At 41.1% G+C, this 14,618-nt stretch overlaps 2 protein-coding genes across 4 annotated transcripts in view; one reads left to right on the top strand and one right to left on the bottom strand.

Annotated features, from left to right (window-relative positions):
- Positions 1 to 14,618, top strand: part of mettl22 (methyltransferase 22, Kin17 lysine) — a 44,005-nt gene that overhangs the window by 10,965 nt on the left and 18,422 nt on the right. For both annotated transcript variants that reach the window (XM_069905446.1, XM_069905447.1), the window contains exons 4-6: positions 9,225 to 9,265; positions 9,346 to 9,490; positions 13,128 to 13,199. In XM_069905446.1, the coding sequence (XP_069761547.1) occupies positions 9,225 to 9,265; positions 9,346 to 9,490; positions 13,128 to 13,199 (258 nt within the window). The remainder of the gene's footprint in view (positions 1 to 9,224; positions 9,266 to 9,345; positions 9,491 to 13,127; positions 13,200 to 14,618) is intronic.
- The window catches only part of LOC138746871 (transmembrane protein 114), an 83,210-nt gene that overhangs the window by 62,493 nt on the left and 6,099 nt on the right, over positions 1 to 14,618 (bottom strand). Inside the window, exons 1-2 of one of the 2 annotated variants that reach the window (XM_069905455.1) lie at positions 9,285 to 9,448; positions 7,728 to 7,804 (exon numbers count right to left, since the gene is read on the bottom strand). In XM_069905455.1, the coding sequence (XP_069761556.1) occupies positions 7,728 to 7,791 (64 nt within the window). In that variant the 5' untranslated portion in view covers positions 7,792 to 7,804; positions 9,285 to 9,448. Of the gene's footprint in view, positions 1 to 7,727; positions 7,805 to 9,284; positions 9,449 to 14,618 lie in introns of those variants that run through there. The other variant, XM_069905454.1, reaches the window with a different exon arrangement.

Raw genomic sequence — 14,618 nt, 5'->3', positions numbered from 1 at the left:
CATTGACCACTGCCAGTGGGCTGATCTCGCCTCAAACCGTGCATCTTGGCGCCTCACAGTTCGGCGGGCAGCAACCTCCTTTGAAGAAGACCGCAGAGCCCACCTCACTGACAAAAGACAAAGGAGGAAAAACCCAACACCCAACCCCAACCAACCAATTTTCCCTTCCAACCGCTGCAACCGTGTCTGGCTGTCCCGCATCAGACTTGTCAGCCACAAACAAGCCTGCAGCTGCCGTGGACTTTACCCCTCCATAAATCTTTGTCCGTGAAGCCAAGCCAAAGAAAAGACTAATGACGATGACAACATTGTTCCACTGTTGGAACAACGTAGACATGTTATCAGGAATGTTGAGTCCAATTTTATAACAAGTTGCTAATGTCGTATTTTGTATAATTTTTAGTCTAAACATTTTAAAATATTCTTTTACCTTAAAAATATAGCCCCCAACCGTGCATCTTGGCGCCTCACAGTTCGGCGGGCAGCAACCTCATTTGAAGAAGACCGCAGAGCCCACCTCACTGACAAAAGATAAAGGAGGAAAAACCCAACACCCAACCCCAACCAACCAATTTTCCCTTGCAACCGCTGCAACCGTGCCTGCCTGTCCCGCATTGGACTTGTCAGTCACCAACGAGCCTGCAGCAGACGTGGACATACCCCTCCATAAATCTTTGTCCGCGAAGCCAAGCCAAAGAAAGAATAGCCCAGAGAATTAGCAGCTTAAAATTTGTCTGTCATTTTACATGGCAAGCACAAGCAGAGATAGAGACAAAGGGCGTAAGTATTTAAGCGGCAACCAGAAACGAGCACTGGCCAAGGCCAAAGCTGAAAATGAAAAACATAGAGGTGCTATCACAAAATTCCCTGTCACTCAATCTTTGAAGTGCCTATGCATTAAGGATGAAGAAAACAAAAACAATTCAGAAAATGACAATACAGCCTTGAGTCCAATTCCAGTTGATGAATACAATGATGAAATTGATAACAGGTTATAGAAAAGGATGACACAGCTGTGAATCAAATTGAAGATGATCACAATACACCAGAAACAGTGCCAAAGCGGAAAGTCCACTTATAGCCGAAAAAGACCAAGCCCAAACATCATGCAATGATGAATCATCCATGAGTACAGTTCTAATTAACATTTATGAAGACCCAGCCAACTGGCCAGCATACATAAATCAGAATGTAAGAGATTATTTAATAATGAAAGGTCCTCCTCCTATTCTAGTGAACAACTTTCCACGAAATGAAAAGGGATTGTGTTTTTCAAAATTTCACTGTAAGCGGAAACTTCCAAATGGGGGATGAGTTGAAAGACCTTGGATTATATATTCTCAGTCTGCTGATAGAATTTATTGTTTTTATTGTAAACTTTTTAGTAAGAAAACAACCTGAGCATTATTAACAAGTGGATTCAACAACTGGTCTAATCTTCATGCAAGGTTGTGTGAGCATTCTAAAAACCATTTGGAAGCCACATGGAGTTTCTGGGAGTTACACCAAAGACTTTGTAGTGGACAGACAATTGACAAAGAACTTGAAATAATTGTCAATGAACATGCAAAGCACTGACAGCAAGTATTCAAAAGGCTAGTAGCAATAGCACGGTTTCTTGCTGAGTGAGAGAAATCTAGCATTTAGAGGAACAGAGGAAAAAGTTGGTAATGAGAGTGTACACAATGGAAACTTTTTAGGTCTAGTTGAGCTGTTTGGATAGTTTCACCCTGTTCTTGAAAACATTTGTGAAAAGTCAAAACCCACGAAATTCATAATCATTATTTAGGAAAAGGTACTCAGAATGAACTACGAGACATTATGTTTTGAATGAGATATTGAAACGTGTAAAAGCAGCTAAGTACTACGCCGTAATTTTAGACTGCACATGTCTGATGGTAACTTGGTTCCTTCAGGTGTTTATGGACATTTCATAAAGTTTATGCAGGTTGAAAGTAGCACAGGAGATGATTTATATAAAACATTATTAAAATCACTGAAGGAATTAAATTTAGAGGTGAAAGACATTCCAGGCCAAGGCTATGACAATGGTAACAACATGAAAGGTCACACATTTGGAGTACAAGTACGACTGTTGAAGGATAATTCAAGAGCTTTATTTGTACCTTGTGCATGTCACAATTATAACCTTTTACTCGGAGATGAGGCCAAGTGTTGTCCAGATGCTATAACATTTTTTGGGATCTTGCAAAGGATCTACATCAACTAAGAGGTGGGCAGTTTTTAACAAACATGTACCTAGGTTATCAGTGAAACCCTTGAGCAACACGAGGTGGGAGTGTTGGATTGATAGTGTTAAAGCTATTCGTTTTCTGGTTGGAGAAGTATATGATGCACTTGTGGAAATATCAGAGATATCATATGAGCCCAAGGTAAAAGCAGAAGCTGAATCTTTAGCAAACCAGCTAAAAGTCTACAAATTTTTGGTTTCTTTGATATTTTGGCATGAAGTACTTTTTAAAGTTAACTACGTAAGCAAGGAACTACAAAGTGTAACAAAGGACATTGATGAAGGCATGGAGTCATTTGAAAAACTATTATCATGGCTAAGAATTTATAGAGAGGGCGGTTTTAATGAATTGGCTGAAGCTATTGAATTACCATTGGAGTTTAGACAATTTCAAGAAAAAAAACTACGTAGAAGGAAGAGAATGTTTTCATACGAGGCAAAAGATCAAGTTTTAGATGATCCAAAAGAAGCACAGAGTTCAGTGCTTCAGCTTAGTGCTAGACAAAGCTATTCAATCTTTAGAGCCTAGATTTAAGCAGCTTAAAAGCCATGTAAAATTATTTGGATTTTTAAATAATTTTCAGTTTACAAAAGGCGGAAATAAGGAAACACACAGCAGACCTTGAAGCAGCTTTAACTGACAACATTCTAAAACAGAGCACTTTTGAAGGGGTAGTTACTGAAACAACTATACTCGCCCTTCTTAAGTGACAAAGTTGACTAGAGCTTTTTCAACAGTGTATTATACCTCGTGGGTTAATTATCGATTTTGATACACTATTAACATGGTGCTTAATACTTATTAACCGCATTGATTAAGTAGAGTTTTCTGGTCTAAACTCTAGACTCTGCTTCTCCTCAGAATAAAGAACAATTCAAAACTGGCGGTCTTCATTTGAAACCACACAGAAAGACCTTGGTCTCACACAAGGCTACATTCAAAGGAATGGAAAACAAACTGCGGACTGTTCCATAATCACAGCCCTGGCTATAATACAATACTTATGCCTCTGTTGACTGCATCAAGCAAGCAGTTCAGAAAAAGTCTTTATAGTTGGTCTTTATTGAGCATGAAATTCCTTGTTGTCAATGCTGTATTAACAATATTACATTGGTAGTGGTTGGGGGGGGGGGGGGGGGTAAATGCCAAAAGCATTATTTTTCCGCAAGAATTTCAGCAGGGGGATGTGCAGAGCAGTTGTCTGAGAGCAATAAAATTCTGCGGGTTTTTTTCTAGTCCTGCCTCATTACGATTAGCTTGTATTAGCTGGTACGAAGTGGTTATTGAACACAGTAAACATTTCTCTGGTTACCCATGCTTTCTTGTTTGCATAATAATTCGCTGTTAACCTTGTTATACCTTTAAAACATCTCGGATGTTGGCTTCTTTCAATGGCTGTAGCATTTGCACACCCAAGAACAATCACCCTGTCCTTGGTGTCTTCGAAACCTGATGGTGTTCTTTCATCAGCTGTTGTTAACGTTTTCCTAGGGAGGTAGTGCCAGCAGAAAATTGTTTCGTCAGCATTGTAAATGTGCTCTGGACTAAGATATCAGATATCAACTTGGCAAATTCGTCAGCTGCAACATAATCAGCAGAAACCTTTTCACCACGGACGGATTTGCAGATATTTTGCACCATGACCCATCTTGCAGCCAACCCTTGTGAAAATTCACACTCGCCTTCAAAGTTCAGGCTCTTTGTGGAATTTCTAGCTTGTTTCAAACCAGTCAGAGGCATTCGTTCACTTCTTCGTTGTCGAACCCACTCAATCAGCACACGATCAATATCTGCGTGGCTTGGTTTTTTTCCCCTCTGCAATATTTTCCTATTTTTAATTAGTCTCTGGTCATTGCTTTCAATGTAAAACTTATCTTTCTGCTTCTTTAAGTCATCAATGGTGGCTGTGCCCACACCATAATCTTCAGTAAGACGCTGCACAGATACGCAATTAAGATTCTGCAATATTTTCTGAGCTATTGATAATGATAGACACATCCTTTTCTGGTTCTCACTGTTACTCGTAGGAGCCTCTGCAGCTCTTCTAGACATTTTCACAGTCTTTAAAGTCTGTGTTCGGCAGAGCCGTTTATGACGAATCAAGCGTCCATATATGGCGAATCAGAGGTGCTGGGACTTTTTTTTCCCCCACTGGAACTTACACAGGTACTGTAAAGTAATTCCCCTAATTCCACTAATTACTGGCATGGACCGACCGACACGGGATATTCAAGGATGAGTTGAGTGTGGGTTACGTCGGGTCACGTTTGGCGCCAAACACGAGTTTTAGTGAGCAAATGACATCCATCGAAGAAATGTTCGGTTTTCAGAGGTTTTCTGTTTTTGGAGTTTTGGATAAAAGATTAAGCACCCGTTTAATTGTAGTTTAATACTCAAAATGTGATTGACTGGTAATCTGCCTGCAAAAAAATATCTTGTGGGTGAGAATGATAGGAAATGTATTTTGGGTAATTGTTGAGAATCATCACCAGCTTGAAATACTCCTGCTAATTCATCCATCTTGTCGTGGATTAGCTGAGGTTGGACGACAAGGTAAAATGCTGGCATGTGGCCAAGGAAAGGTGCTTGACCTATAGCCATCTTGAATAACCCAAACTTGTGAGTCAACACCTGAGGGCGAATATTTCCAGTTGTGGGGGCTACCTGGTTAAGGCTTCAAGTCAATCCTTGGCATCAATGAATCAGTACTGTGACAATTATAAGACGAAGGGCTCAAGCCTGTAATGTTGATTATGTATCTTTGCTTCCTGTGGTCACTGCACTATCTTTTGAGTTTCTCCAGCAATTTTGTGTATTAAACTACAATCATAAGCGTTGTCTCCGCTCCATCCTCAACATCCATTGGAGCGCTCACACCCCTAACGTCGAGGTACTCGAGATGGCAGAGGTCGACAGCATCGAGTCCACGCTGCTGAAGATCCAGCTGCGCTGGATGGGTCACGTCTCCAGAATGGAGGACCATCGCCTTCCCAAGATCGTATTATATGGCGAGCTCTCCACTGGCCACCGTGACAGAGGTGCACCAAAGAAAAGGTACAAGGACTGCCTAAAGAAATCTCTTGGTGCCTGCCACATTGACCACCGCCAGTGGGCTGATAACGCCTCAAACCGTGCATCTTGGCGCCTCACAGTTTGGCGGGCAGCAGCCTCCTTTGAAGAAGACCGCAGAGCCCACCTCTCTGACAAAAGGCAAAGGAGGAAAAACCCAACACCCAACCCCAACCAACCAATTTTCCCTTGCAACCGCTGCAATCGTGTCTGCCTGTCCCGCATTGGACTGGTCAGCCACAAACGAGCCTGCAGCTGACGTGGACTTTTTACCCCCTCCATAAATCTTCGTCCGCGAAGCCAAGCCAAAGAAAGAAAGAGATAATGTGAGAAACAAGTACCTTCACAGAAATTGCTCGAGACAAAAATTGAGAACAAAGAACATTTATTATACAACAATGCAAAGTTGGGTGCTTTCCCCTTGCCCTGGGAATCTTCTTTGGCTTGGCTTCGCGGACGAAGATTTATGGAGGGGGTAAAAGTCCACGTCAGCTGCAGGCTCGTTTGTGGCTGACAAGTCCAATGCGGGACAGGCAGACACGGTTGCAGCGGCTGCAGGGGAAAATTGGTTGGTTGGGGTTGGGTGTTGGGTTTTTCCTCCTTTGCCTTTTGTCAGTGAGGTGGGCTCTGCGGTCTTCTTCAAAGGAGGTTGCTGCCCGCCAAACTGTGAGGCGCCAAGATGCACGGTTTGAGGCGATATCAGCCCACTGGCGGTGGTCAATGTGGCAGGCACCAAGAGATTTCTTTAGGCAGTCCTTGTACCTCTTCTTTGGTGCACCTCTGTCACGGTGGCCAGTGGAGAGCTCGCCATATAACACGATCTTGGGAAGGCGATGGTCCTCCATTCTGGAGACGTGACCCACCCAGCGCAGCTGGATCTTCAGCAGCGTGGACTCGATGCTGTCGACCTCTGCCATCTTGAGTACTTCGACGTTAGGGATGAAAGCGCTCCAATGGATGTTGAGGATGGAGCGGAGACAACGCTGGTGGAAGCGTTCTAGGAGTCGTAGGTGATGCCGGTAGAGGACCCATGATTCGGAGCCGAACAGGAGTGTGGGTATGACAACGGCTCTGTATACGCTTATCTTTGTGAGGTTTTTCAGTTGGTTGTTTTTCCAGACTCTTTTGTGTAGTCTTCCAAAGGCGCTATTTGCCTTGGCGAGTCTGTTGTCTATCTCATTGTCGATCCTTGCATCTGATGAAATGGTGCAGCCGAGATAGGTAAACTGGTTGACCGTTTTGAGTTTTGTGTGCCCGATGGAGATGTGGGGGGGCTGGTAGTCATGGTGGGGAGCTGGCTGATGGAGGACCTCAGTTTTCTTCAGGCTGACTTCCAGGCCAAACATTTTGGCAGTTTCCGCAAAGCAGGACGTCAAGCGCTGAAGAGCTGGCTCTGAATGGGCAACTAGAGCGGCATCGTCTGCAAAGAGTAGTTCACGGACAAGTTTCTCTTGTGTCTTGGTGTGAGCGTGCAGGCGCCTCAGATTGAAGAGACTGCCATCCGTGCGGTACCGGATGTAAACAGCGTCTTCATTGTTGGGGTCTTTCATGGCTTGGTTCAGCATCATGCTGAAGAAGATTGAAAAGAGGGTTGGTGCGAGAACACAGCCTTGCTTCACGCCATTGTTAATGGAGAAGGGTTCAGAGAGCTCATTGCTGTATCTGACCCGACCTTGTTGGTTTTCGTGCAGTTGGATAATCATGTTGAGGAACTTTGGGGGACATCCGATGCGCTCTAGTATTTGCCAAAGCCCTTTCCTGCTCACGGTGTCGAAGGCTTTGGTGAGGTCAACAAAGGTGATGTAGAGCCCTTTGTTTTGTTCTCTGCACTTTTCTTGGAGCTGTCTGAGGGCAAAGACCTCACACACACATACTGGGGCTCACCCAACTTTTATACAGTTCATTTCAGTGTAGAGGTACCCTCCCCCCCTCTAACATTCTTCTGCCTCCTGGATAAGTTTGGCATTAGGCAATCCTGTCTGCCTACGTCCTGTTTCTGTGAACTTGGAGGACCAGGGGGTGTGTCCCATCATGTCATTGTCCTTATTCACCTGCCTTTGTCCTTATTCACACCTTCCCAACCCTCAGGGGTTACTAACTCTTATATGCAGAACTTGCTAATTCTGTCTAAGGCTTACTAATTACATATGCGGAACTTTCTGACCCTTATCTTATTCAGACTAACTTTACTTCCTACATTCTATTATCTACCCTTATCCTATTCATACTGGCTTTATTATATTCATTAAACATATTTTCATATTAGTTTTACTCATTTCTCACAATAAGAACTTGCAGTGGATGTTAAAGGCTGCATTCTATTGTTCAGTTGCCAGAATGGAGCTCAAAGTAGAACATTAAGCCCCTGTTTCCGAGGGAGATATTATGTACAAGCAAAAGCTTTACCTTTGTGCCAGAGCCTATTTTTCAAGAAAGTCAGAAATAAGAAGGGTACACGCTCCAGTTCCATCGCTTGTAAGAACCTAGTAAGATAAGCAAAATGTTTATTTCTGTCACTTTGGTACTTTTGTACCACTGTGTGAGACTGAACCAGATCATAACTGATCTTGAGATAGCCTTCAGACCATATATCCACATTATCTTGGATAACAGCAAGTTCTGCCTTCATCACATTGCTTGATTCCAATGCTGAATCAGTACACTCATTCCTGAAGCTCTCATTCAAATCTTATTATCTTTAGACTTCATTATTAATACCTTCATCATCTTGTTTACAATCTTCATGATCTCCTCCAGCCATATAATATTTTGAGGGATCATTCCCTAAAACTCTGAACTCTTTCTGTCCATCAATTTAATTACTCTACTCTTTGATTCCAGCTCAGTGGCCAAAATAAACCTTTCCACCTCTCTTTCCTCCTTTTAAGGCACTCCTTAAAATTATTTCTTTAACCCTTCATGATTAAATGATGTGATATTTCCATATGTGACTTAATATTAGTTTACAGTTGAAAGACACTTTAATGGAACTGTACAGTCAAATCAGAAACTATTCTCGTTATTAAAACAGAAATTAACATTTCATGAAATTGCCTTTAGTCTGCCATAAGGCAGACAAAGATTCAGCATTAGCATTGCCAGCACCCCTTGCAACCTAAGAAAGAAAAGCAAAAGAGAGTCCCTCCAGAGTCATCTGCTAAGTATCTGTGGATTTGCCTCCAGTGCTCCTGCAGCCTCTGCAGTCAGACAAGACTCCATTTCAGTCCAAACCACTGTCAACCAGAGCCCAGATGCAAACTCGCAACACGATGAGGAAGACTTCACCATCCAGGGCCCTTTGGGACCCATTCTTGCCCTACATATTCTCCCTAGTCTCATGAGCTAGTCACCAGCAGCCCACCTGGTGTAAGTTTTTTGACCTCGTCGCTAGCAGTGGGTTCCTTGTCCACACAAGTCTCCAACAGTTCATCATTTGTGTGTGTCCTTTAGCCACAAAACCCCTCATTGCTCTGCCTCCTGGTCGCCGCCCTTGGGATTGTCTCCTCTGCTTCTCCTCAACGGGTGTGGGGAGGGGGGTAAGTTGTTCTCCCCATTACTAGTCCACTCTGTCACTGCTACCCTCTAGAGTCTGCAACCCCATGAGACCCCTGCCACACATAGGCACCATCATCTTGAGCCCAGACCTCGCAGTCGCAGGATTTTAAATAAAACGCCATCTGCTCCTTTAACAGGCTGCAGGGAGCCGTTGGACTAGGCGGTAGCACTTGTCAGGGGAGTGCTATGCCTCTGTTCACCATTCTGCTTGGGTCCATACCGGTGACACCATTGCCATTAGAGCCACACTGGCATCTTTTTCACAGTTAAAGTTATTATGCATACTTTGAATAGCATATATAATTTATCTTGTTAAATACAATATGCTGTATTATTGGACTTTTACAGAGCACACAATGGGGACTGCACTAGAAGATGTTGGAAAACAGGTACGTGTATATATCTTACAAAGTTGAACTTATAAATGTTCTTTAAAGATTATTTTTGATTGCATTCTTCCCATCTGCAGATATGGCGTGGTGCTTTTCTCCTTGCTGATTACATTTTAAATACTAGCTACCTATTCAGGGACCGCACAGTTCTGGAGTTGGGAGCAGGCACAGGAATGTCTGGCATTGTCATGGCAACTATCGCTAAGACTGTTTATTGCACAGGTAGGACAACAATGGGTTTGGATAATTAATTGACCAGGATCTGTTGAAATTGACTACCCATGATTAAGGTAAGTTTTGATATTGTGATGTCAACAGCTGCACAAGCACCAAGCACATGGTCTATATTGTAGAACATTACAGCAGAGTACAGGCCCTTCGGCCCATGATGTTGTGCAACCCTTATAAAGCTACTCAACAAGCTAAACGTCACACCCATAACCCACTATTTTTTCTTGCATCCATGTGCCTGTCTAAAAGTCTTTTAAATATCCCTATTGTACCAGCCTCCACCACCGCTCCTGGCAATGCATTCACTGCGCACTTTTTAAAAAAATAAACAACCTTACCCCTGATGTTTCCTGTAAACTTTCCTCCCCTCACCTTGCATAGATGTCCTCTGGTGTTCGCTACTCTCAAACTGGGGAAAAGATGCTGGCTGTCCACCCTATCTATGTCTCTCATCAACTTGTAAACCTCTTATCCTTTTTCCCTCCAGAAAAATGCCCTAGCTCTGTTATCTTTGCTTCATAAGACGTGTTCTCCAATCCAAACAACATCTTGGTAAATCCCCTCTGCACTCCCTACACAGCTTCCATTTCCTTCTTGTAATGAGGTGACCAGAGCTGAACACAATATTCCAAGTGTGGTCTAAGCAGTTTTATAGAGGTGCAACATTATGGGGTGAGTGGTTTGAGAACATGTTTTCTAATTAAAATTGCTGCATTGCAATTTATTTTTAATTGTGTTATGATTTACATTGTATTTATGTAAAAATGCAATGTCAGCATAACTGCCTAGAATTGGAGAAATGCATCGGAAGCAGGTAAAGAAGTCACAAGTTGTGAAGTACCTAGAGATGTATGCAATAAATCCTCATGGCCTAATCCTGGGCAGAACCATTTCAGGTACTACATGCTTCCTTCATAAAGTCTGAAATGGAGAGATTTCTAAAGATTTCTAAAATTTTAAATCTGTTCACAATTTCTCAGAAATTTTGATGTACACAAGAAGATCAAAGCAACACGAAGGCTTGGTCTGATAAGTCACAAGCAAAATTTGTGCCACGAAAGTGATAGGCAATGACTAAAGGATAAATTAATGATCTATTATTGACATTCAATGGTACTACCATTGTTGAGATTCCCTCCAACAATTCTTTCCAGCAATTCTATGGGAGCGCTTGTGTCAACGAGAGAAGGGATTCAAGATAGCCCACACCAACTGCTAAAGATCATTTAGGGAAGGAGAATAAATACTAGCTCTGACAATGGTGCCCATATGTGCTGAAAATGAATGTTAGAAAATGTATATTTAGATAACTGATGGGAAAGGAAAGAACACCAGAAGTTTCCTGTGAAGTAATTATAGACTTGGTAGATAAGGTATGTAAAAATGTAGGTATTTTTAAAACAAAATCACATACCACATACTCCTATTTCCTTTTATTTCAAGTGGAACTAACTGGAAGAGGAGAGGTTGGGGACAGTGATTTTATTTCTGTATTTTCTCTAGTGCAGTGGATTACTAGGTAATAAATTTTCAATACTTTAAGATGATTCTGAAGACTTGGAAACCCAATAAACCTACAGAAACTGTTAGAGCTTGCTGTGGAGGAAACTTTCTATTTGAAGAGAGCAGATGTTCAAAGTGGTGATGATCTCTGGTGCCTGCCTGGAAGGAAGGATATCCAATAAAGATTGAAGGCCATCATTGTGCAGCAGCCACTCCAAAGGCTCTGTGGGTAACAGGCAAAATCTATGGATCATTATTGAACATCCTGAATGGGGGAGGGGGGCAATTACTTCCTCGCTGAAGTGTAATTTGTGTGGGCATAGCTCATTAGATAATACTTCAAAAGATTTCAAACCTTACACCTACATGGAGATAGTCATGCGTTTAGCTCCGCTCCTGCTAAGATCCCTTAATTAACATGCCTGCTGTTTTGTTCCTCTTTCATTTCATTCACAATGTTGAAAAGAATTGAATCCCATGTCAAACAAAGCAGCACTGCTTTCATCCAAGGAGTTTGTGCCAAAAATAGTTCTCTTTACTAACTTTAGACAGTACGATTGCAGTTGGAAAAAATGTTTCACTGCACTCACAAGCTGAGAGTCATATAAATATCATAAATTGCATTCTTGCTGGATGCATTTTAAGTTTAGGTGACTGCATTATATTTAATGATACGTATCTAGCAAACTGATAATGGTCATAATTAGAGGGACCACAGCACAGATCATCAAAATGAAAGTAGCACTTAGTAAGTTAGAATATGAAGACAGGTTAGAATAAATTTGGCTTTTATTCACTCGAAGTTTGCAGAAATACAAAAGTCCATTGGATATGGAGGAAGTATTTAATCTGGTCGAGCAGGATAACATAATGCTAAAATGAGACTTAATCCCTTGTTAATGAAATAAAGAAATATTACCTCCCCCATCCCATAAAAGAATATTGTAAATCTGAAACTCTTCTCCAAAAGGCTGTGAATGGTAACAAATAATAAGGCAGCATGGTTGGCGTAGCAGTTAGCGCAACGCCAGCGATCGGGACCAGACCTGGGTTCCAATCCTGCACTCTCTTTAAGGAGTTTGTACGTTCTCCGCATGAATGTGTAGGTTTTCTCCAGGGGCTCCGATTTTCTCCCACCCTTCAGAAACTTACAGGAGTATAGGTTAATGGGGTATAAAATGGGCAGGACGGACTCGGAGGGCCAAATTGGCCTGTTACAGTGCTGTATGTGTAAAAAAAAAACATTTAAAAATAGGAAACCGGAAAACAGATTTTTTAATAATATGAAATCAAATGGTTATAGACCAAAGACAGATCAATGGAATGGTTGTCTTCACAGAGAATGACAGAATATTTGCAAGGATTGAATGGCTTGCCCCTGTTTGCAGTATACATTAATGAATTAGTATTTGATACTTATTTTGGTCTGAGTGGATGATAAGATAAAAGCTGAAAGTGCTGGTAACAACACTCAGGAGGTCAGGCCACAACTGTGGGAAGAGAAATTATTTTCCTTGCTCCAGAGACACAGCTCCTCCCCCACCCTACTTGCAGCTTAACAAGCTTCTTTTATCTGAGAAAGGGTCTTCAACTTTAACAGATGCATCTACAATTTTTTGTTTTGATTTTCACTGGATGATGAGGTACCAGTGTTAGAAATTTTTAACCACATCTGTGGATAATATGCAAGTTTTAAACTTGAGTCAGGAAATTCTATGATTTTTCATGGCAAGGTCAATTAACATAGCTTGCTGCTGAGACCCAGAAAGTGGATAAACCTGTTCTTTTTTAACATGATTCATCCCAAGATGATCTTGGTGCTACTCCAATAGATACTGGTTCAGCTGAAACAGAAATAACTAATTAATATTTGTATCAATAATTTAATTTGATAGTTCATTAATCTAGTGATGTGCTGAGCACTGTTGGAAGATCTTGGGTCTTAGATTTGCTGAAGATTGCTTATATTTTACATCCTGGGAAAATTAGATGAATTCCCATAAAAATCCAATAAACAGGATTAATGAGCAGACCACTCCATATGTGGCCGATATTTATTTAAAATTAGACAGTTGTCATTTAAATACGAGCATATAAAATTTAAGTTGAGTTTCTATATTTCTAGATGTTGGTGAAGATCTACTGAATATGTGCGAAAGAAATATAATTGCAAACAAAGATGATTATGCAGCAACAGGTAAATTAAAATTAATAAAATGGTGAAGTGCTTTACAGATTGCTCATTTTATTTGCTTCCCAAGCAGTAAGTTTCTAAATAATATTTAAATTGTAGAAGTTTAGCTATGAACTACAATATCACGTGACTATTTTCATCAGCTATAAAGTGTTGAGTACAGACGCGATGATTTCATTTGTCTCAATACAGAGGAATGGCCTCCTGGAAGAACAGCAGGATTCAGACTTATTTTTTTGTAAACTTCCTATGGATGCTCTATGACCTGAGTTTTCTTGCACTTTTCGAATTTTGAAGCAACTGTGGAAGATCTTATTGCAATTCTTATGACGTAGGACAATTAAGATTTTGCTTCCCAAACACTTTGGGGTGTACTTAATGGATTTTGGGCATGTGCTCGGTTCAGGTACTGTGTAAATGTTGACTTAGGCTTGGGAATGCTTAGTGAGGAAAGATGCAGACAGGCTATAAAAGTAGCTCACCTATTCAGATGGTTTACATTACATTGATTACAGATCGAATGCATGTTGAAGTGCATGTTCTTCAGGCAATAGCATAGTGAGTGTACTTAAAATAGCATTTATTGTCTTTCAGGAAGATTCAATACAGCAGTAATGGATGGTGTTCTTGGTGTAGTTAGTAATGAACATGGTGAAAGAGAGGAGTGTCAGTGATTTTTGAGGTTTACAGGTCTGCCGTAGTTACCTAAATTAGTGAAGTAAAATAGATAATTTCTATGCTGTTCAGTTGTTGTCAACACATTTGTAAGTTGCGACACTTGAAGGATACTTTTTTGTTTTACAGCTTAGTCTGGGGGTAGTCTCATTGCAATGAAACACCATAAAGCAACATAAAAAGGAATCTCAGTACTTCTCGCCTTTTCAATTTTTTGGAAAAAATACTCATTATTTCTCTATTTTAATCCGAATGAACATTCCACGAACAATTCAGTTCACATTAATTTCCAAATCTTCTTAATCAGCCTTCTTCATCTGTGACATTTGAACAACCTGTATGGCACTTGGCAGATCTTTCTGAAAACTGGCCAACCACAGTTGAGCTTTAGAAGCGACTGTGCAAAATCCATAGCATCCTTCAAAATCTCCAAAGAAAAATTGGCCTGATTAATCTTTTAAAAACAATTTTTAAGAGTAGCGAGATTCTAAAAGCAGACTGGTAACCTGACTCCGAAGAACTATTTTAACCAGACCAAACTCTTTTCTTCAACACAACTGCACTTAAATCCAAATAAAAGAAAACCTTATTACCATGTACTCTCATAGGACTCTTACATTTTTTGGCATTCTGGGCTGCTACTTTTAGTATTTTCTCGTTGTCTTGATGGTGCAAAGATCTAATTATGACAGGATGCGGTGCTTGCTCCTGTGATCATCGTTTCCTCGGGGCTCTATGGGCCTGTCT

This window comes from Narcine bancroftii, chromosome 12 (genome assembly GCF_036971445.1).
Source record: "Narcine bancroftii isolate sNarBan1 chromosome 12, sNarBan1.hap1, whole genome shotgun sequence".
NCBI lineage: Eukaryota > Metazoa > Chordata > Chondrichthyes > Torpediniformes > Narcinidae > Narcine > Narcine bancroftii.
The sequence above is the reverse complement of the archived record's forward strand: the minus strand, read 5'-3'. Positions and strand labels throughout refer to the sequence as shown.